The sequence below is a fragment of the Neomonachus schauinslandi genome, chromosome 3, assembly GCF_002201575.2.
Source record: "Neomonachus schauinslandi chromosome 3, ASM220157v2, whole genome shotgun sequence".
Taxonomy (NCBI): domain Eukaryota; kingdom Metazoa; phylum Chordata; class Mammalia; order Carnivora; family Phocidae; genus Neomonachus; species Neomonachus schauinslandi.
In genome coordinates this window covers 115,929,278-115,951,112 of record NC_058405.1, presented here as the reverse complement: position 1 = coordinate 115,951,112, position 21,835 = coordinate 115,929,278, and the positions used below count along the sequence as shown (strand labels likewise).

Sequence of the window (21,835 nt, the reverse complement as noted above, 5' to 3'; positions counted from 1 at the left end):
GTTTTACTTTTTGAGAACTGTCAAAAGTGTTTTCCACAGTGGCTGTACTGTTTTATAATCCCATCAACAGTGTATTACAGTTCCAATTTCTTCGTATCTTTGCCAACACTTGTTTTTTATTATAACTATCCTAGTGGATGTAAAGTGGTATCTTGTGGTTTTGATCTGCATTCCTCTGATGACTAATGATGTCAAGCATCGTTTCATGTGCTTATCAGTCATCTGGATATCTTTTTTGGAGAAATGTTTATTCAGATTCTTTACCCATTTTTAATTAATTAATTAATTAATTAGAGAGAGTGCCCAAGGGTGCGGGTAGGGGTGGGGTGGGGTAGGGGCAGAGGGAGAGGAAGAGAATCTTTTTTAAAAAAGATTTATTTATTTATTTGAGAGGGAGCAGGAGGGGGTGGGGCTGAGGAGCAGAGGGGAAGGGAGAGAGGGAATCCCCAGCGGACTCCCAGCTGAGTGTAGAGGCCCATGCATGGCTTGATCCCACTACCCCAAGATCATGACCTGAGCCAAAATCAAGAATCAGACGCTTAAATAACTAAGCCACCCGGGTGCCCCTCTTTGTCCATTTTTAAAATAGGATTTTTATTACTGGGTTGTAAGATTTCCTTATATATATGTTATAGATAGGAGTCCTTTATCTGATATATGCTTTGCAAACATTTTCTCCCGTTCTGTGGGTTGTCTTCACTCTCTTGATAGTGCCCTTTGAAGTACAAACATTTTTAAATTTTGGTGAAGTCCAATTTATTTTTTTCTTTTGTTGCTTGTACTTTTGGAGTCATATCTAAGAATCCACTGCCAAATCTGAGTCATGAAGACTTACCCTTATGTTTCCTTCCAATAGTTTTACATTTTTACCTCTTTCATATAGATCTTTGGTCCATTTTGAGTTAATTTTTGTATGTGGTATGAAGTAAGGGTCCAACGTCATTCCTTCATGCCTGGTGCTGGGGGCAGGGACAATGGTGCACCTATCTTTGTGTGATGCCCTCCCCCCCCCCCTTTAGGAGCTGAGTGCTTGGTAGGGAGCGGCAGCATGCCAGGTCTCCAGGCTTGCCTCTGCATGAGCAGTCAGGGCCCCAGTATCCTCAGCGGCTCTGTGCCAAAGGTAGAGCCTCCATCCCACAAGTGGGGGCTGGGCCAAAGAAGGGAGCCCACTTCTCTCTGCTGTATTTGATGGGAATTTAACCTCAGCAACAAGGATGTGAGGGCAGGATGATAAATGCTGATGTCCTGTCCCTCCAAGGAAGAGAACCCTCCCACTGGAGCTGATGGGAGAGGAAATGCTGTGTTCCAGGGTGCACCAGTGTGGAATTGAGTTTCTCTCTTGCTGAGCTGGATGGAAGCAGGGAAGGAGGGAGCGGGTCTTGGTTCATATACCACAGACTAACTTTTCTTTCTGAATTTTCTTGAATAAATGTTTATTTGTTGTGTACCCTTAGGACCATTCCAGAGATTTAAATTAAAGAAAAATGACAATTTTTACCAGTTTTGCTGTAGGGTAGATGCAGAGAGCTCCTCACTGTCATGCTGCTGCAGATTCTTTTTTCATAATTTAAAGTCAGTGACTGTGGGCAGTGGAAAGCCAGAAAACTCAAATTTTGGTGCCCACATAATAACTCATTCTATATATATAGATAGATATTTTATCTATATATATAGATACATATTTTTATATATATAGATAAAATATCAGCTATTAAATGGCTCAGAACTAAAGATGGACTGAGTCGATGGTAACTAAAGCAAGGAGTTCTGCATTGGCAGACATACCAGTACCCATAAACTTTAGGAAATACCTACTTTAGGAAATACCTACTATATGTAAGGTATACAAATACAAGATAAAAAGCTAAACATCTATTTTGGAAATTAGGCAATTTTCATAAAAAGACAATAAACCAAGGCAGTCTATAGTAAATGCCCAGGGAACAAGTACTCCAGTTTTTCATAGGCATGAGAAACTCTCCAGGACTGGAGTGATCAGGGAGGGTTTCTGTGTAGGAAGTCTGGGCTGGGATAGGTTTGGAGTGTGGCTGGGGTAGGTTTGGAGGAAAATGTAGGATTCCGCTGGGTGGGTGGGCTGGAGGTAGGACACATTCCAAGGCAGAACTGCTGAAGTGGGATTGTATTTGGTCTGTTTGAGCAATAATGAGTAGACCTGACTGCTTGCTGGAAGGTCTGTACGAAGAGATTAAGCAAGAAATGAAGTGGTGACCAGAAAAGCAAGGGGGAGAAGTGGGGCTTGGTTGTTGAACCGTCTTGCAGGCTGCTGAGAGCAATGAGTGCTTTTTCAAGAAAAATGACTTTGGCAGAGATTTTAGGAAAATGACTTTGCCTGTAGTGTGTAGTTGGAATGAAGTGTGTGTGTGTGTGTGTGTGTGCACGCGTGCCCCTGCGTGCACATGCAGAGCCCCAAAGCAAGGAGACTAGTTAGACTGTCCAAAGAAATGAAGGTCTGGATTAAGTGAAGAAGGCGGGAATGGAAAGGAAGTGTTTGGTGGGTGCTAAGATAGAATCAGGACCTCAATAAGCAGCCAATAGTTAAAACAAACATGGCAGTTTCCATCAAAAATAATACTAGAATGTGAGGTGACAGGGCTGATTTAGCAGTTTGAGATACTATGTATATTTTATTGATGGGTTTCTCATGCAGTAACTATAGATAAACGGGTCTCTTTATTTTTGAATTCTCATGTATTTTTCTTCCCCCTTCTTAATACTTCAAATTCCTCTTCTCCACAGTTTGCACTTAATTTGATTTCAAATTAATCTCTTGTATGTGCAGGAGGAAACCAAGGGTTGCAACAATGGCACGGATTGTGTATGGTTTCAAGGATGAGTTTCCTCGCTTGAAATCAGCTATCTGCGTAGAAATGGGAGGCACGTGGCCAAGTCTTGCTTTTTAGCAGGTCGAACATGACCTTCAAAACTCCTTAGGACACGCTGATCTCCTGCGAGGCTGAATCAGACTCAGGTTGGCAGGGTCTCCCGCGGTCGCCTGCATGTGTATGGCTTGCGGTTGTGAAGCTATAGTTGACAAAACAATAACAAAAGCCCCATGCCTTACCACAGTGGGCTGATGAGTGAAGTCGCGGAAGGAAGGTTCTGTTCTTGCCCTTTTAAAATTCCAGTGTACCACACACACACGCGCTCGAACACACACACACACACACTTCTTGCCCTGTTAAAATTTCAGTGTACCAAACACACACGCGCTCGAGCGCACACACACACACACACACACACAGACGCGCGCGCGCCCGGTCGGCTCTTCCCACTCCCTGCCACATTGCACCGGCGTCCCTCCCCAAGTCCTGATTCATGAACCGTGCCACCTTTGTCTCATTTGAAACTGTGCAGACTATTTTAATCCTCCCACCCCCATCCCAGATTTCCCCCCTCCCTTCATTCTCTGGAAAGCTCTAATGTAAGGCGCTCGCTAGGTGGGGGGAGCGCTTCTCCCCACCGGCTCGGGTAGGCGAGATCCCCAGAAGCCCCCTCCGCGGGACCTCCGTCTGCGGGGGCCGCTGCCCGGGACCCCGCTGCAGGCGCGGGGGAAGCGCCTAGGTCCCTTTAAGGTGTCGCGCTCTCCGAAGTGCGGGCAGGCAGCCGGGAGCCGGCGCGGGTCCCGCAGCTCTCTGGAGAAGTCCTGCCGCCCTCCTCTCCTCCCGCTCGCGAGCCTCCGGGTGCCTGACCGCCCTCCGCCCACCGCCCACCGCCCACCGACCCGCCATGAGGCCGTGAACCATGTCCGCCTCTTACGCCAAAAACGGGCGGGGCGACGCGCCGCACTCCCCCACCTCTCAGGTACCACCCCCTCCTCCTCTCGCCCCCCTCCCCCCTCCCCCCCGCCCCGGCGGCCCGAGCGCGCCCCGCCTTCCTGTCGGCCACGCGGGGCCCCCAGTCCTGGCAGTCGGCCGCGCCGCGCTCCCACCCTTCCTCCGCGTCCCTCTCTCCTCCAGCTCCTCCTCTGTCTCCTCCTCCTCTTCCTCCTCCTCCACCTCCTCCTCCTCCTCACCTCGTCGGTCTCAGCGCTCCCGCTCTGGAGCCCGCAGCCTTCCCCAGCCGATGCCGGGCACTCGGACCCCGCACCCCGAGAGTCTTTGTTAATGGATGTGGTGGGTGCTCGCGGGCTGCTCTTCCCGGGCATCTTTTCAGCCGTCGAGGCTTGTGGTGGGTGGGTGGGGGTAGAGGCTGTATGTGGGGACCGCGGAGGAGACTGGGCTGCGGGCTCTGGGAGACCCCCGGGAGCTGGTCCGGAGGCGGACTCTAGCCCGGGGTGGTCGCCCGGCTCCACGCTTCGGTCCTCACCGGCTTCTCTCTGGCCCCGTGTGTCGAGTCCAGGTGGCCCGAGGCACCACGACCCGGAGGAGCAGGTTGAAAAGATCCGATGGCAGCACCACTTCAACCAGCTTCATCCTCAGACAGGTAGGAGGCGGACTCGGGGAGGCGGCGTGGCGGGGGCGGGGGGGCGGCGGTGATGGGCAAGTTGGGGAGAAGGCCCGGTGCGGGGCGCGGGGGTCCGAGAGCCGAGCGCTGCCCCCACGAGCCGGAGCGGCGGGTCGCGTCTCTGCGCGCCTCTCTCCGGCCGGGGCCCGGCGCTCCCGCTGCATCCTTCTTCTGCAGCCGCCTGCGAGCTGTCTTCGCGGCCAGGCGGCTCCGCGCCGCCCTGGAAGTTCGTGCGTGCGGACGCAAGTTGGTGGAGACGTGGCTTAGGGCAGGAATATTGAATTGAAGACTGAAAAGTATTTCTAGTTGCGCTTTCTGTGTGTGGAGAAACGTCTTCAAGTCGTGTACTTGACTTTAGGTAACCAGAGCCCCTGGGGCCCGGTACATGGTTTGATCTGGCTGAGAGTTCGTGGTCTCTGCTGTTTTGCCCTATTTCGAACACTCTTCTCCGTCTAGGTCTTGGGAGAGATCTGCAAGCTCTGGTCAAATGAAAGACACTTCGAACAGAAAGTTTGGTGTCACTTGGGACCTATTCTTTGGTTCGCTTAACTAGGGAAGGACTGCCCAGATCTGGTCAAATCAAAATAAGCTAAGGCCGGCACTCAGTCCCCGGGTCTGGGTGGTACTACACTTAGTGTTTGTTTTCTTCGTGGTTGTTTCCTTCTGCGTGGTTCTAGTGAGTGTTCTGTGTGCTAAAGATCGCCGGTTACACTGAATGCTTAGATCTCTTTCACCTTGACATAGGAGATTGGTCCTTAATTTTTGTACTGCCCATGTGCTGTAAATGAAACCATCTCTACATAGGTGCTGGGTGCTAGCGAGATCATGCAAAAGTGAATCACCTTGATCTTTCTTTGGAACAGAAACTGTGGAGGTGTGTGCTTTCCGGGTGATTTGGGAATACTTTGGTCATCGCCTCAAGACGCTTTTATTCCAGGCTCTGCTGTGGGTTGCTGGAATGACCTTGGGAAGTTCTTTTCCCTCTAGGTCACTCAGAACATTGTGTAATGTGTTTTTAACCAATGATGGCAGCTGCGGTGTGTTTCCTTAGTGATTATCATCAATTTAAACAGATTGTCCACGACAAATGGGTTTTAGATTCAAAATTGGACTCAGACTTCTTCTAAAGGGTTCATAAAACATATTTAGATAATACTTATTATGCAGATATTCATTTTCTGGAAACAAATTATTACTACTACTGTTTAATTCAGTGAACACCAAGCGTTTGCATTATTAAAATAAATATATTTTAGATCCTGAATTCATTCTAAAAGTGCATTCTATCTTCTTTGCAATGCTTGCTTGGGTCATTTGTGTATTTGATAAAGCAAAGACATTCTTCACCTTTAAAAAATTTTTGACTTATGTGACTGAGATCTTGTTGATGTTTATTTTGTAGGTGCCTATTTTTGGTAGTGTTTTTTTGTTGCAAATTCTTAGAAATACTAATTATACAGCAGTGTATTCTGTGAACTGTTTGACTAAAACTTTTGAACTCATCTACACTATCACTTCACTAATGCTTTACTCTTCCAGCCACAAACAAAACAATCTATATTTTTCTAATATTCTTATTCTTTCCTCAATTTACTCCAATAAATGATTGAGATTAATCCATTTATAAGTTCTTGTTAAGTGTGTTGCTATGTCTTGTCTTAAAATGTAAAATATTGCATGCTAATAATTTTGGGAGTAATTTAAATCTTGCAGATTTTTATTTTTTAAGATTTTATTTATTTGATAGAGAGAGAGAGAGAGCACAAGCAGAGGGAGCTGCAGGCAGAGGGAGATGCAGCCTCCTCCCTGAGCAGGGAGCCGGATGTGGGGCTCGGATGTGGGGCTCGATTCTAGGACCCTGGGATCATGACCCAATCCAAAGGCAGACAATCCAAAGGCAGATGCTTAACCGGCTTAACTGACTGAGCCACCCAGGCACCCCAAACAATGCACATTTTTAGAACAAATATATTTCATTAGTTTTTCTGAAACTGGAATTTGTTGATTTAATAAAATGGTCTAATTTAAATTTAGGAGTTAGGTATAATTGCATTATATACACAATCTTCCTGTTTTTTCTGTGCAAAAATAATACATAATTTTTGTGAGCACTTACAGCTCAGTATCTTACACATGATCTTGTTTAAATGGCATAATATAGACTTCTATAATGGCTACAATAAAAATAACTGAGGGATTTTTGTTTCTTTGACAAGAGATGAAAAGTTATTGCAAATGGAATTTAACAGTATTTTTTTAAGTAAAATTGAAGAGTTTTCACCTGAGTGCCAAAAAAATATTTTTTAAGAAGCACAACTGTGCTTTTAAGCAGCACAGCTGCTTATGTTATTAGAGCCTCATTATTTGTAGAATGACCAGTGGTTTATTGTTTTTGAATTCTTGATACATTAGAGGGATGGAATTTCTTGGTGATATTTCATAGTCTGTGTGGTGCCTTCACACATGATGAAGATAGTGGGAATGCCAGCAAAATAGTGTTGCTCATTTCTGGTGTCATATTATTTACAAAATTAGGGAGGGAAAGTGTTCCCTCCCACAAAAAAATGATATGTCAAATCAGATGTGTAAGACAGGGCTGGTGGTGAAGAACAGAGGACAGTTGGCAAACTCACCTAGTAAAACTGTTTATTCTTTAAACTGGTAAAAAGTTTTAGTGTTTGTGTGTGTTGTGTGCCCATGTGAGTTGGCCTGAAAACAAGCAAACTGAGAAAGAGAGCCTGCCTCTGCTCTGTGGACTGCTCACAAAGTCCTTCAGGCATCTTTGGCCTTGTTTTGTGGGCTCCTCGATTGCTGGCCTCCATAATCTAGGAGGGATGGAGATTTTGGAATGAATCCAGGGAACAACTAAATGGTTTCTTTGAGGAAAGGTGAGAAGATGAAGTATTTTGCCACTGTAAGAAGAGAGAGCTGGGTGACCCAGTAATGATCTTCAAAGTGTACACAGAGGCATTCTTTGGAAATGTGATGGATTGTTGTCCGTCTTCACTGAGGATGAAGCTCAAGAATTGCTACAACAGGAAAGGAATGATGTTTCACAGCAAGACTTTCTTAAGAATGTTGCTGTCATTGGAATGGCTTTGCAAACGAGCCTGTAGAATTTTTTCCTAGGAGATCACTTCTGACAGACATTTGTGAGTGGATTTATTAATGTTTTATTTATTTATTAAAAAAGATTTTATTTATTTGAGAGAGTGAGTGAGAGAGAGAGAGAGAGAGCGCATGCGCACACAGAAGCAGGGGCAGAGGGAGAAACAGACTCCCCCGCTGAGCAGGGAGCTGGACTCGGGGCTCGATCCCAGAGGACCCTAGGATCCTGACCTGAGCCGAAGGCAGATGCTTAACCGACTGAGCCACTGAGGGGCCCCTATTTATTTGTGTTTTAAAACTTTAGGAAACACTTAATAAACATTTGCTGTGTGCCCAGCACTGTGTTAGGTACTATAAAAGAGGAATGAAAAGATGAATGAGACAGAGCTCCTGAACCCAAAGGATTTTGTAATCTACTTAAGGAGACATAGGTATATACACATAATATAGTGAAGTGTAGCAAGGAATGAGGGTGTGGGCAAAATGCCTGTGTGCACTGAATATTGAAATACTCTGGGTGCCATTGCACATAGAGTTTGTGTGATGGAGTCCTCCAGGTTACTCCCATTTTTCTCTCCACGGGGGTTCAGAGAGAAAATTTGATCAGAGCATGATTGGTCTGTTGACCTCTCCTTGTTAAGGCTGCCCTTATGAGGACTGCAAGTCTTACAAAGCCTGACCTCTACTCGTTTCCAGCCTCATCTTGAACCATGATCTTTTAGCTTTGGATGTAGAACTTGAACACACCATCTTTCCTTCTGCCATAGGCTCTTTGGATATGCTGGACCTTCTGTGTGGAGGGCTCTTGTTCTCTCTTCTGCCTACTTAACTTGTAATCTTCCTTGAAACCTAAGTTTCATCTTTATTTTTTTTTTTTAAGATTTTTTATTTTTAAGTAATCTCTACGCTCAAGGTGGGGCTCGAACTCACAACTCCGAAATCAAGAGTTGCATGCTCCATCAACTGAGCCTGCCAGGCACCCCTAGTCTTCACTTACTTTTCTCATCTCTCTGATGACATCAGTTCCTTAACCACCTACCTCATTCCAGAGTGCATTTTGCCAGTTCTCAATAATTAGATTTCTCTGTTAATATCTGTCCCCTCATCTAGATAATAAGCAGGGACAGGTCTGCATTTGGTCTCCTTTGTATCTTCAGAATTTAGCATAGTAGATGTTTAATAAATGTTTATTTGAATGAATGAAGGAACGGATGGATGGAGGACTAGCTTGATATATTTTAGGCATGGGGTTCTGCTCTAATATCAAACTCTGTGTTTAATGGGGAGAAATTGCCTCCTAACAAAACTTCCCCAAATTTAGCAGCTTGAAGCAACACAATTTTTTTTTTTTTTTAATTTCAGTGTGCTGACCAGTGTGTGGTGTTATCTGGGCATTGGCATGGCTGAAAGATCTAAAATAGCCTTACACATGTGGTTGGCAGTTGGTGCTGGCTGCTGGCTGAGAACTCGACTAGAGCTTTTGGCAGGGGGCTCAGTCTTCCTCCACCTGGGCTCCCAGCATGGTTGCTTGAACTTCCTTACAACATGGTGGCTGGGTTCCAAGAAGGGGCATCCCAAGAAGTAAAGCTACAGATTTTGTAAAACCTACTGTTAAAAGCTACATGACATTGCTTCTGTTATAGTCTCTAAATCAAAATGAAGGGCTAATTCAGTTTCAAAGGGAGAGGAAATAGACTCTCTTTTGATGGGGTGTAGCAAGGTCACCTTACAAAAGAACATATTATTATTGCAGCCATCTTTGGAGCCATCTACTTAAGATCACAGAACCTTGGGCTTTTTTTAAGTATGCTAATCAAATGATCGTGATCATAATTCAGTAAACCCACACTATATTTAGAGATTGAAAACATATTTAGTTACTAAGTTGATACTATAATAAAACAAGCTGGCAAAAAATTCTTTGGGTTATAATTTGGAGATACATTTCTCCAATAAAATGCAGATTCATCAACAGAAGGTGTATGCTTTGTGCATAGCTCTAAGAATAATCATATGCCTAGAGGCGTGTATATGTGCAAAATTCATCCATAAACTTAGGACCACAAAATTTTAGAACAGGAAGACATTGCAGAGGGAAAATACTTCAGTTCCTCATTTTCAGATGAATGAGAAGACCCAAGGACATAAAGCCTGTACCGACATCACATCAAGTAGTAATAGAACTGAGACAGGGGACCTTACCCAGATTGTCCAGTTTTTCTATCACAACACACTTCATCCCTGAAAAATCAGGACAGACATACAAACAGAAATGTGGACACATGAAAGGACATATGGAGCTTATTCCTCTTAGATCCTAGAAATATTCTTTTTTTTTTTTTTTCTAAGAGAGAGAGAGAGAGAGTGCATAGTAGGGAGCGGCAGATGGAGAAGGAGAGAGAGGATCCCAAGTAGGCTCCACGCTCACTGCAGAGCCTGATGCAGGGCTCAATGTTGTGACCCTGAGATCACAACCCAAGCTGAGATCAAGAGTCTATCCCGTAACTGACAGAGCCAACCAGGTGCCCCTGATTGTGGAAGTATTCATAACTTGTATGGTTACTGTGAAGAACAAAGCAACAACTGAAGAATCTTGAGACTGTAGTTTTTTCCCTCATTTTACCAGGAGATGGAATTTTTGTTTACGTGGGTTCATGTAAGTTTGTTTGTTTAGTAGTCATTGTATTAGCCAGAGTCTAACCAGGAAACAAAACTACTTGCGATTTTACAACTGAGGGACTTGAATGTAGAGACATGGTTAAACAGGTGATGGGAGAGGTTGGAAGCTAACCTTTTGGGTTAGTGACAGCGGGAAGCCACTGTGACCTCTAGGCTAGCAGGACAAGGAAACTCTTCCTGGAGCCCAAGGGCCAGAGTCACCTGGTAGATGCTGGAGCCCCTGGTGTATTGTTTTGTGGGAGCCAGAAACACAGAGGGCATCACCTCCCACTTGTTAGGGTGGCTACAATAAAAACACAAAAAATAACAAGTGTTGGTGAGGATGTAGAGAAAAGGGCACCTTGGTGCACTGTTGATGGGAGTGTAAATTGGTACAGCCACTGTGGAAAACAGCATACAGATTCCTCAAAAAATTAAAAATAAAATCACCATATGACTTAGCAATCCCACTTCTGGGTATTTATTTGAGGAAAATGAAAACACAAACTTGAAAAGATATATGCACCCCATGTTCATTGCAGCCAATGTTTACAATAGCCAGGGCATGGAAAGAACCTAAGTGTTCATCAATGGAGGAGTGCATAAAAAAGTCATGGAGTGTGTGAATATAGAAATATATATGTGTGTGTGTAATTCAGCCATAAAAAGAATGAAATCTTGCTATTTGTGATAACATAGATGGACCTTAAAAGCATTATGCTAAGTGAAATAAATCAAATAATAAGACAAATACTGTATGATCTCACCTGTATGTGGAATCTAAAAAGCCTCCCCAAACCAAAAAACAAAACCTGAGCTTATAGATACAGAGAACAGATTAATGGTTGCCAGAGGCAGGGGTGGGGGAATAGGTGAAATGGGTAAGGGGTGAAAGGTACAAGCTTTCAGTTATAAAATAAGTAAGTAATGGTGGGTGTAATCTATAGCATGGTGACTATAGTTAATAATATATTGCATATTTGAAAGTTGCTTAGAGAATAGATCTTGAAAGTTCTTTTTTTTTTTTTTAAAGATTTTATTTATTTATTTGACAGAGAGATAGAAGAGCACAAGCAGAGGGAGTGGCAGAGGGAGAGGGAGAAGCAGGCTCTGCACTGAGCAGGGAACCCGATGCGGGACTCGATCCCAGGACCCTGAGATCATGACCTGAGCCGAAGGCAGACGCTTAACCATCTGAGCCACCCAGGCGCCCCTAGATCTTGAAAGTTCTCATCAAAAGAAAAAAATGTGTAACTACGTATGGTGATGGATGTTAATTAGACTTGTGATCATTTTGCAATATATAGAAATACTGAATCGTTACGTTGTACACCCAAAACGAATATAATGTTCTTTGTCAGTTATACCTCAATTAAAAAAAGAGAGAGGGAGACACACACACACAGAGGATATATAGCTTCTACTGAGAGAGAGACACACACACTCGGAGGATATATAGCTTCTACTAAAGAAGCCACTTGAGGGCAGAGAATGGGGAGGAATACTCTGCCCCCGCCCCCTCCCAGCCAGCCCTCAGTCTCCTGATGCACCTGCCCTTGGCTAAGCCCAGCTGGAAACCGGCTGACTGGGAGCCTGGGAAGCAGCCTGCAGACCCTTGGCCCTCTTGAGATAGAAAGGAGCACGGAGAAAGCACAACCATTATTATATTGTAACTGCATGGAAGACAATAATGATTCTTGTTCATTAACAAAATTAGAAGTTTACTTGCTCTGTAAGTAAACTTCCTGGCTAGGTGGGATAATACAGTTACAGTGAACCTGAGGGAACAGTTCACACCTATTTCCTGTGTGAATTTTATCTGGAATGCATCTTCCCAAATTGAGACCAAGGAAGAACTCTGCCTCTCGTGGCCAACTGCTTTGTTCTCGCTCTTGGGCTTGAATACATGGAACTGAATTTACCGTGCTCCTCATTGAGAAATCCAGTTCCTGGGCAGCTAACCTGTGAACCAGTCACTTGTGCTTTTCTCCTAGTCCCTGTTCTTGGCACACAGAGTTCCCTAAAGTCTCGTTTTTGTAGAATAAAGAACTATTTATCCTTCAGTTTAGGATGGTGAGTTTTTTTTTTTATTGAAACTTAGATGAATTTTGATTGAAATTTTAATCTTTCTATAAAGTTATAGGATGCTGTGTGGACACTTAAGCTGAAAAGGACCTTGGTTTTTTTGTGGCTCTCTCTCTTTAATGACTCTGCTGCCTCCCCAGACAGTGTCGTCCTCGGGTGTTAAGGAGCAAAGACTGCTTGTTCATTCATCAAGGGAAAAAGCAGGTGTGGGACTAAAGAGAATGTGGTTGAGTCAAACCATGTGGTGTAGCTCATTGTAGAAACCAGTCCCTCTGCTTCTGGTGAGTCTACTAGCTCAGTTGGGGTAGCTGAGCCCAGCCAATCTAGTTCTGACCCATCTTTTCTAGCTGATGTTGTAGCATTAGCCAAACTCCTCATCTTCTTCCTAGTTTGGCCATTTCTTGGTCTCATTTCTGCAGCTCAGACTCTGAGAAAGCATCAGCCCTAACCAGGGAGAGCAGGCTTGCAGTTCACTCAGATTCACTGAAGACTCTAGGAAATGTCTGCAGGCATGTGCACAGAGGGGTATGCCGGCCCCATTCTGCTGTCTGGCCTCTGCATGCTTTGTTTTAGGCAACACTTTGGAGCGGAGTGTTTCCTAGAACGGTGCCATCCTCTCTGTTGCTCGCTCTTTGCTGGAGCTTCCTTCCCAGCAGGAGTGTGTGCGCCAAGAATGGGTTACAGGCCTCAGCAACATGGATCCTCTGAGTTTGTCCTTCTGCAGGGTGTGCCTGAGACAGGCCCTGGACGGTTTTCACTCCCTTTGAACCCAGGGTGTTGCACCAATATTTCCTCTGTGGGGCCGTGCGGAGCATTTCCTGCACCCTCCCCAGTCACACAGTCTTTATAGTACTTCTCCAGGTTAGAATACAGCAAATTGCTGAGTCTCGAGAAGAGCTAGGCTGTTACCCACAAAGAACCCCTATAGAAACACATTCTGATCCGAGCAGCTGGTACTGCCCTGCTTCACACAGTTGTATGCCCTTGTACTTTGTGACCCAGAAGAACGTTGAGGTAGAATACAACACCCTTTGTTCTAGAAGAGTTGTTACGAACTTGACTACGGAGCAACACATTAGCAATTGTACGTGGCTTTAACCACGTAAACTGGGGCAGGGAATGGGGGTAGGACTAGAGCTAGAAGCCGAAATTAATGCGAAGGCTAAATTATTCAATTTTTTTTTTTTTTCTTTTTTTTTTTTTAAAGATTTTATTTATTTATTTGACAGAGAGAGACACAGCGAGAGAGGGAACACAAGCACGGGGAGTGGGAGAGGGAGAAGCAGGCTCCCCGCAGAGCAGGGAGCCCGATGCGGGACTCGATCCCAGGACCCTGGGATCATGACCTGAGCTGAAGGCAGTCGCTTAACCAACTGAGCCACCCAGGCGCCCTAAATTATTCAATTTTAAGGGAATAGTTTTAGGGCTTTCAGGTAACAATAATGATACACTGTGTGCTATGGCAACCTGCTTTCAGAACCAGAGAAGGCTGATGATTCATGAACACCTGGCTGGAATATAGAGCTGGCTTTGAAACTCCTTGAAGATAGTTCTCATTTTCACCGGAGTAAACGTGCCCGTCTGCAAACTTTCCTATTTTCTTGAGCATGTCCTTTCTTATTACACACATGCACAGAGCAGAGGTGATTCCTTGACTCTGAAGGGATGTCATTCAGCATTTGTGCTTTATGTCCTGAAAGCATTAATTAGATGGGGCTGTACAGCTTCTGTGACATCTCCTGAATCTGTCTCATCATTTCACTGTAATCATTTGGATGGCAAGTCGGGCCTATCTTATTTCTCATTTTATATTCTTTGTTGGTGGAGGCATCTTTCTCCGGGGCTGCAGTTTAATAGCTCTGGCAGTAGTCTTTGTTTTGAGAGAAGTATTTTGTAAACATAAACCTAAAAAGAATCTGCATTTTTCTGGGTTGTCAAAATCACTAGAAATGGTGACTTTTTGTAGTGTTCACTATATTATATTATAATACTAATTTTAAACTCCTTAGGAAAACTTTTTTGCAATTTCTTTTTTAGTGTTGGAAAGACCAGCAGTCATGGAAATGCATAGTAGCATATTATGTAGATGAATTTATCATACCCTTCTACTTTCTTCTCGAATGGCCCAGTGCTGGGTGTCAAGAACTCAACATGCTGATTATGTTTCCCATTCAAGCAGGTGGGTAAAATGGTCACTGTTAGGGTTAGCATGTCCAAAGACATGACTTTCTTATTTGGCCTCTTAGTGTGTGTGCGTGTGTGTAACAGAGAGGTGGAAGTCATTCTTTCAGGAAGTCAGAGGCTGTACTCTGTTATCATCATAATGTCATTTTAGAACATTTTCATCACCCCCAAAAGAAACCTTGTACTCATTATCAGTCATTCTCCACACTCCTCCCTACCCCTAATCTACTAGTCTCTATGTCTATAGATTTGCCTATTCTGGACATTTCATATAACTGGAATCATACAATAAAATGTGATCTTTTGTGACTGGCTTCAGTTTTTTTTTCATTAACATATTCTCTACACCAGCCTGAGGGTTTCAAGTTGTACCCCTGGTCCAAATGTGCAGATGTTGGCCCACGTGTGTATAGGGGGTAGGACTAGAGCTAGAAGCCGAAATTAATGAGAAGGCTAAATTATTCAATTTTAAGGGAATAGTTTTAGGGCTTTCAGGTAACAATAATGATACACTGTGTGCTATGGCAACCTGCTTTCAGAACCAGAGAAGGCTGATGTTTCATGAACACCTGGCTGGAATATAGAGCTGGCTTTGAAACTCCTTGAAGATAGTTCTCATTTGTTGCAATGACTTTCCTTAACTCTATGTTCCAGAGAGCTTTTCAAGTCATGGCATTGAATAGGGTAGATCATATTTATATTCATTGTAGAGCTACAGTCTCAGGTCATAAAGCTGAATTTTGTGGGGGAGTAAAACTGTTTGACCCGCATGGAAATCAAATCCGTGATCTTGGCCTCCTTGTCATCAGGATTGAACAAAACTGAGTGACTCTCATCTATAGAAGGGGATTTATATAATAGGATGAGATCACTGGGATTAAAAAAGTGAGCAATAAGAGTAGTCACTGCCATCATTTTCAATAATTTTTCATCAGAGAAATGTCTTGGACACTTATAATCCAAAATACTTCTAAATTTTATCTAGATGTTTATAATAACTCAGCTTTGGTAATTATAATATTTTTTTCCTTGGGAGATACAATTAAGGAGAAAGCAGAGTGCTTGAGTCCCAAGTTAAGTACAATATTTATGGGAATTATTGGGTATATAAAACTGTACTCTCTATGTGGCAGGTGCTGCTCAATTATATTTGAGCACTTCCCTGGGGGACAAAAGTCAATTATCAACACAGTCGTGTGGGAGAGAAATAGGTCAGCTGCAAATATTCTCTGCTAATTTCAGAAAGCTTGAGGGGTGCTTTAGTTTGGGGGATATTTTTTTATTCTTTTGGTCTCTGTGCTATAGGGAGAACTTCTGGTAGGAAAGGCTCAGTTTTTCATTTGGTATTGGTTGTCATTTACTTTAACATAACATATTTACTTTAACATAAATATTTCTTTTGATCCTATAAAATGAAAATTAAACCAAATAATATCAATAAAAATGATGTCAAATACACATTATAAGGGTAATTGTACCATGGGTGTTATTATTACTATCGCTGTTTCTACATTAGTAGAGATCTACATTAGTAGAGATTAGTAGAGTGGGAGGGTGGGTGAATGGGATCAAACTTGGTCCATTTTAAGCTTTCTTCTGGAACTGCATCTGTTAGGACTCTTTTGCCCCAGAATACCTGTTTTAACATGCCCGAAGGCTTTTGGCACTTCTTCCTCCACTGTCTGAGGTCCAAGCAGTTTCAAATGATTTGGGTTAACGAGCAGCCTATTTGAAAAATATGCTTGTTCCCAGGAGTCTTCAGGGGCTGTAGTCATTCATACAGTATTGTAGCTTGACTTACTGTTTACAAATGGGCTCATCTTCCCATCCTTTAAAGGTGCATCACAACAAAGCAGACGTGCTCCCCAACAAAGACCTCAGGCTCCCTGAGTCTGTCCTTTCTCACAGTTTCCCCCACTTTCCCACCTAAACTTGTCCCCTCTGCCCTTGATATTAGCACACATACCCAGACTTAGACTCAAACCGTGCTTTCTCCCCACCACTCACTCAGTCATGCCATTCCTTCTCCTTGAGGAAGGTCTCACCATTTCCACGTGATGACCATCTTTGTCAAACCCCTCTAGAACCTTTCCCTACAAAGCTCTGCAATATGGCTCCAGATTGCCTTCTCTGGCATTCTTCTTCTTCTTATTTTTTTTAGATTTTACTTATTTATTTGAGAGAGAGGGAGAGAGAGTGCGAGCGGGGGAAGGGGCAGAGGTGTGGAGAGAGAGAGAATCTTAAGCATACAGCCTGCTGAGCGTGGAGCCTGATGTAGGGCTCCATCTCACGACCCATGAGATTATGACCTGAGCCGAAACCAAGAGTCAGACACCTAACCAACTGGGCCACCCAGGCACCCCTCGCTGGCCTTCTGTTTTGTCTGTTCACCTATTAGATTCTCCTTTGTGTAAGCTGGATGTCCCCAGGCGCCACCAGCCTGTGGGTCTCTGTGGACAGGTACCATGTGTGGGACAAGAGGAAGGAGGAGCGGGAGAAGTTGTAAGGAATCAACATTAATAATCCGCGTTTTGCTTGTTCACCTTTCCTACGTGTAGGTAGACATAGGACCTCAACACCTGCCTCCTAATATCTTGTCCATTATTTCTGGGAGTCCAGCGGGTGCTCACAGCTCTGTCCCTCATTGATGTCTGCTGCCGCAGCCTTTGAGGAAGGCTTCTCCTGCTGTAGTCGCTCTGCCTCTATGAGAACACTGCTTTCCTCCAGTTAGGATGCTGCTTGTCATGCAAAACCTAGAAGGTGACGCACAGCACCATGCTCCTCAGCCTCTCTGAACAAGCTTGTTCCAGACGTCCTCCATTCTGGGTCACACTTGGTCCCCTGGGCACTTGGGTAGAGCTTCCTGTGCCCTGCATGTCCAAGAGTCCCTTGTAAAGCCTGCTTCTGTACTTTTGGCCTGCATCTCTCTGTAGGGTCCCACTGGGGAAAAGACATTATTCTCCATCTGCCCCAGGACTGAACCACCCAGGTGCCCCTGTAACATTGTTTCTTAATGAGAAAATATATACCAAGTTTCAAATAACTGACTCAAGAATGAATTTCTGGGACACAAGTATTAATACAGGAATGACTACTGAATTAATATTTCCCAGGACCTCCGTTTTTCTGTCTGCAAAATTAGGGTTTAAGTGGGGAGGACTAGTGACCTATGAGGTTCCTTCAAGCTCTAGTATGATAGGACTTTATGTCTGTGTCTGCAGCTGTGTGTGGTCAACTCGTACATCGTGCTAGAAACCACTGTATTCTGTAGTTTTTGCAGTTATCCTGTGTCACTTAGCTGCTGAGATGAACTCATAAAACGTAGGATCATTCAATATCAAATATTATTGAAAGTATTAGATGACGATATCCTTTTTAGAAGGTAACAAAGAGATGATCTGGAGAAACTTACAAGAGGAAAGATAATTTGGGATAGAGCTGGAATTTGTAACGGTTTCAAGCATATGCATGTGACAAGAAAGGATATGTGGAGAATAGAGTGAGTTGTCAGGAATGAAGTATTTGTGTAATGTGGTAAGATGGTTCGCAGATGTGTATCCTGGAGGCTATTAAGAGGAAATCGGCTGTGGAGTGGTGTAGCTCCTGGTGCTATGATTATTACGGCCACCAGGAAGAGCAAGTAGCTAATGGGGCTTTAAATCTGTAATAAAGAATAACAAAAGTTGCCATATTGAAACTTTGCTGAAGGTGAGTTGAACCGCAAGATTGATTTATATCATTTGAAAACGCTGCATTAGGAGCTTTCAATATTGACTTTCCTGCTTATCCCTAGTTTCTCAGGGGCATAATGTTTAGCATATGTAGTTCAGCTTGGGTTCCCATTTTTTGATAAATAAGGCAGGAATTTCTGTTTTTAACCAGTATTAACTATTTAATAAGTAGACATCGGTGGATATTTTTATAACAGATCTCATGTGTTCAAGTTGCTTGGGTAAGCTGGTGCACTTAACTATTTTCTTTCTCTTCTCTCTTCCAGTCAGTGGCACGTGCTACTTATTTATTATTTAAAGATATATTTATATCCTGCCTTGTTCTAGAAATGACTTACATTAGCTCGTATGATATCACAAGCCGATAAAATGAACTAAGGAGAAAATAAGCGTAAGAATGAATGTGTGCTGAGTACACAAAATGTGTGCCAACAAAACTCCAGTTACTTGCTAGTTGGGAGCCTCAAGTTTGACTCTGAACTTTATAGGAACTACCTAAAGAAGAAAGCAAGATCAGTTACAGGATTTACAACGTCCAAGAATAAAAATAAAGTTGTTCTTTAGAAAAAGCACAAATACTTCCCACACTGAGACTAGAGAGAGAGTTGTCCCTTGTTTTCATAGAGTCAGCTCTGTGTATGACAGTAGGTTAAACCGTGAAGTGACACACTATCATAATTCTAGAGTTGTTTCTTATAGTTATCCTTCAGTGTAGAGATAATATTCCTCATCATGCTGAAGTACAGTTCAATAAAAGCAATTATGTGGGAGCCACTGATACAAGGTCCACAAGTGTCTGTGATTCTCAGTGTTGGCTGCCTATTAGGACCACCAGGTAAATATGTAAAAATCCATGGCCTGTTTTCAACCAGGATATATTAGTCAGGATAGGTCAGGTGATGCTGCGGTAATAAAAACTTCCCTAAAACAACAACTACAGCAACACAGACTTGTTGTGCATTCACACTCCTGGGTTGTCTGGGGCCTTCCTTGCTGTTGTTCCTTACTCCAATAGAGAAGCCATTCCCTGGCATATTTCAGTTTGCTGCAAAAGAGGGAATGAGAGACATGATGGATCATACATTGGCTGTTGAGGCTCTGCCTGGGCATATGCGAAGCTGCTGTACCACTGAAACAAGAAGATATAATGTATATTTCTTTGTCACTTACCAGTCCAGAGGTAGGTGGGCAGTTCAGAGTGGTAAATAGCTCTATTCTGAGAGATCAGTGTTCCAAGGACCCAGGCTAGTGGGCAGGCTCTGCCATTCTCAACATCTAGATTCCATCTTTGGGTCCAGCATGACTGCTCCAGGCATCAGTTTCCTAGGCAGCTCAAAGGGGAAAGAAGAGAATAAGCAGTTTCATTTTTAAAGGAATGACCTAGAAGTTAAACATATTTCTTGTGCTCCAAACCCATTGGCCTGAACTTTGTCGTGAGGCTACATCTGCCTTCAAAGGAGACTGAGAAATGTGGTCTCTAGCTGAGTAGCCACGTGAAGGCTAAAAATTGTGATGGCTCTATTTCTGGTAGGAAAGAGAGAATGGTTATTGGGGCCACTTAGACTCTGCCTTGTCACAGTAGTGGTTTGCAAAGTTTGGCTTTAACATAAAAATTTCTTCCAATGAAATTGCAGATGTTGTCCTTGGTGATATAATCAGCATACTTGGAGATGCTTTGATGGGGAGGGATTATATCTGGATCACCCTCCCAGGTTCCTCCTCATGCTCTCGGCAGCATTTCTAGAGGCACCTCGAAGGGCCCGTGAACATCAGTGCTGTAGATGAACTGATGATCCGCATATGCTATAGGCCATCGTCCTGAAATATTGTTCTTCATGGACGAATTTTGGGATGATCCTGGATTGATGGGTCTGAATAATCCTTGCAATCAGTTCTGTCTCCGAAAGCCATCTCAAATCCATCCACTTCTCTCCATCTCTCTCGCCACCAGCCTAGTTTCTAGTGTGAGCCGCATCATCTCGCTTCTGGTCTACTGAAAGTCTCCCTGCTTCCCTTCATCACCACATCCATTCTTTACACAACTTCCAGAGTTGTCCTTTTAAAAAGGAAATCAGATCACGGCATTCCCCTCTTTTGAACCTTCCAAATGGATTTCAGTTGTGTGAAAGTCTAATCTAAATTCCTTATTGTCTACAAGGCTCTGTAGTGATAGAACTCCTGCCAGACTCTTATTTCATCTGCCACACCCTTGCTTACTACTCTGCACTCCCCCTGCAGCCCCTTCCTCCAGCCCAAGGCCTTCTTTGTATTCTTTGAATAAGCCAAGGTTTTTTTTTTTTTTTTCTTAAAGATTTTATTTTTTTGACAGAGAGAGAGGGTTTGTGCACATGAGCACAAGCAGGAGGAGCGGCAAGCAGAGGGACAGGGAGAAGCAGACTCCCCCCCCCCCCAGCAGGGAGCCTCACATGGCGGGCCTGGGGCAGATGCTTAACCGACTGAGACACCCAGGCGCCCCTGAATAAGCCAAGGTTAATCCTATCTCTGGGCCTTTGCACCTCTGTCCTCTTGTGCTGGAATGCTCATTCCCCAGCTCTGTACATGGCTGCTTCCTTCTCCTTCCTTCTCCCATCTCAGCCCAAACATTACCTTCTGAAGACCTCCTTTGGCTGCCCATTAAAGGCAGGCCCCGTCTTGTGTTTACTCGCCATCACGTTCCTTTATTATCCGAAATCACCTTAGTTGCATAGTCTTCTTTTTACTTATTTGTTCCCATCAATCCTTACAGGAACGTAAGCATCAAAAAGGCAGGGAACCTGTACATCCTTGTCATCGCTCATTCCAGGTGAACAGAATAAGCATCTGACACATTGTAAGTGTTGAATAAATACTGATTGGTAAATGAACAGAATGATAGTGATTTTGAGATTCAGCACCTGGATCAGAACCCAGGTAAGGCCTAGTCTTTGTTGTCAGTTAAGTGAGACATTGTGCTAAGGATAGACTTGATGTTTTCTTTTAAGAGTTGAGGTATCTAAGAAAAACATGTTTCTGAAAAGAAGATTTAGAGGTGATCCATGGACTGAGGGTCTTCTCAGAAAGTGGTTGAAAGGTTACTCAAGAACATGAAGACGATTGTTTGTGGACCCGTAGTGTCAAGCTCAGTGTTTCGGGCTTGGAAAAAAAATTAAAGCAGGTGTGGTCCCATGGCACCTTGGCCCCTACCATGGCACCTTGAACTCCGGACAATTCCCCTTCTAATCTACTTTCCCAGTAGACCTCACGGCGAAATATGTGCCCTAAGCACTGGTTTGCAAGACTTGATGTCAGGGATGTTAGTTACAATTTGGTGACATGCAGGTGAGCAATAGCTTTACTCTCTTAGTGGTTTCATTTGGATACTCCATCTGGGATTTGCTTCAGGACAGTTTCTGCCTGAACAGAGGGCGTCTAAGAAGCCTTGGTCAGCACCGACTGACTGGCACTTGGCCTCAGCAGTTCATCACCTTGTGGCTGATGCTTTGGTCTGGGCCGGAGACTGGATGCCTGAGTCCTGCAGACCAGATCTTTTCATCCCAGACTTCCTCAGGATGTGCTGGACTCTGGAACTCGAGCCAGAGTTAGGAAAGGCTGAGACAGGTGTCTGT

General features: G+C 43.9%; 1 protein-coding gene across 2 annotated transcripts in view; it reads left to right on the top strand.

Moving 5' to 3' along the window:
* Positions 1-3,762: 3,762 nt before the first annotated feature.
* The window catches only part of CACNB4 (calcium voltage-gated channel auxiliary subunit beta 4), a 236,575-nt gene continuing 218,502 nt past the window's right edge, over positions 3,763-21,835 (top strand). The window contains exons 1-2 of one of the 2 annotated variants that reach the window (XM_021702867.1): positions 3,763-3,822; positions 4,360-4,443. In XM_021702867.1, the coding sequence (XP_021558542.1) occupies positions 3,763-3,822; positions 4,360-4,443 (144 nt within the window). Of the gene's footprint in view, positions 3,823-4,124; positions 4,134-4,359; positions 4,444-21,835 lie in introns of those variants that run through there. The other variant, XM_021702868.1, reaches the window with a different exon arrangement.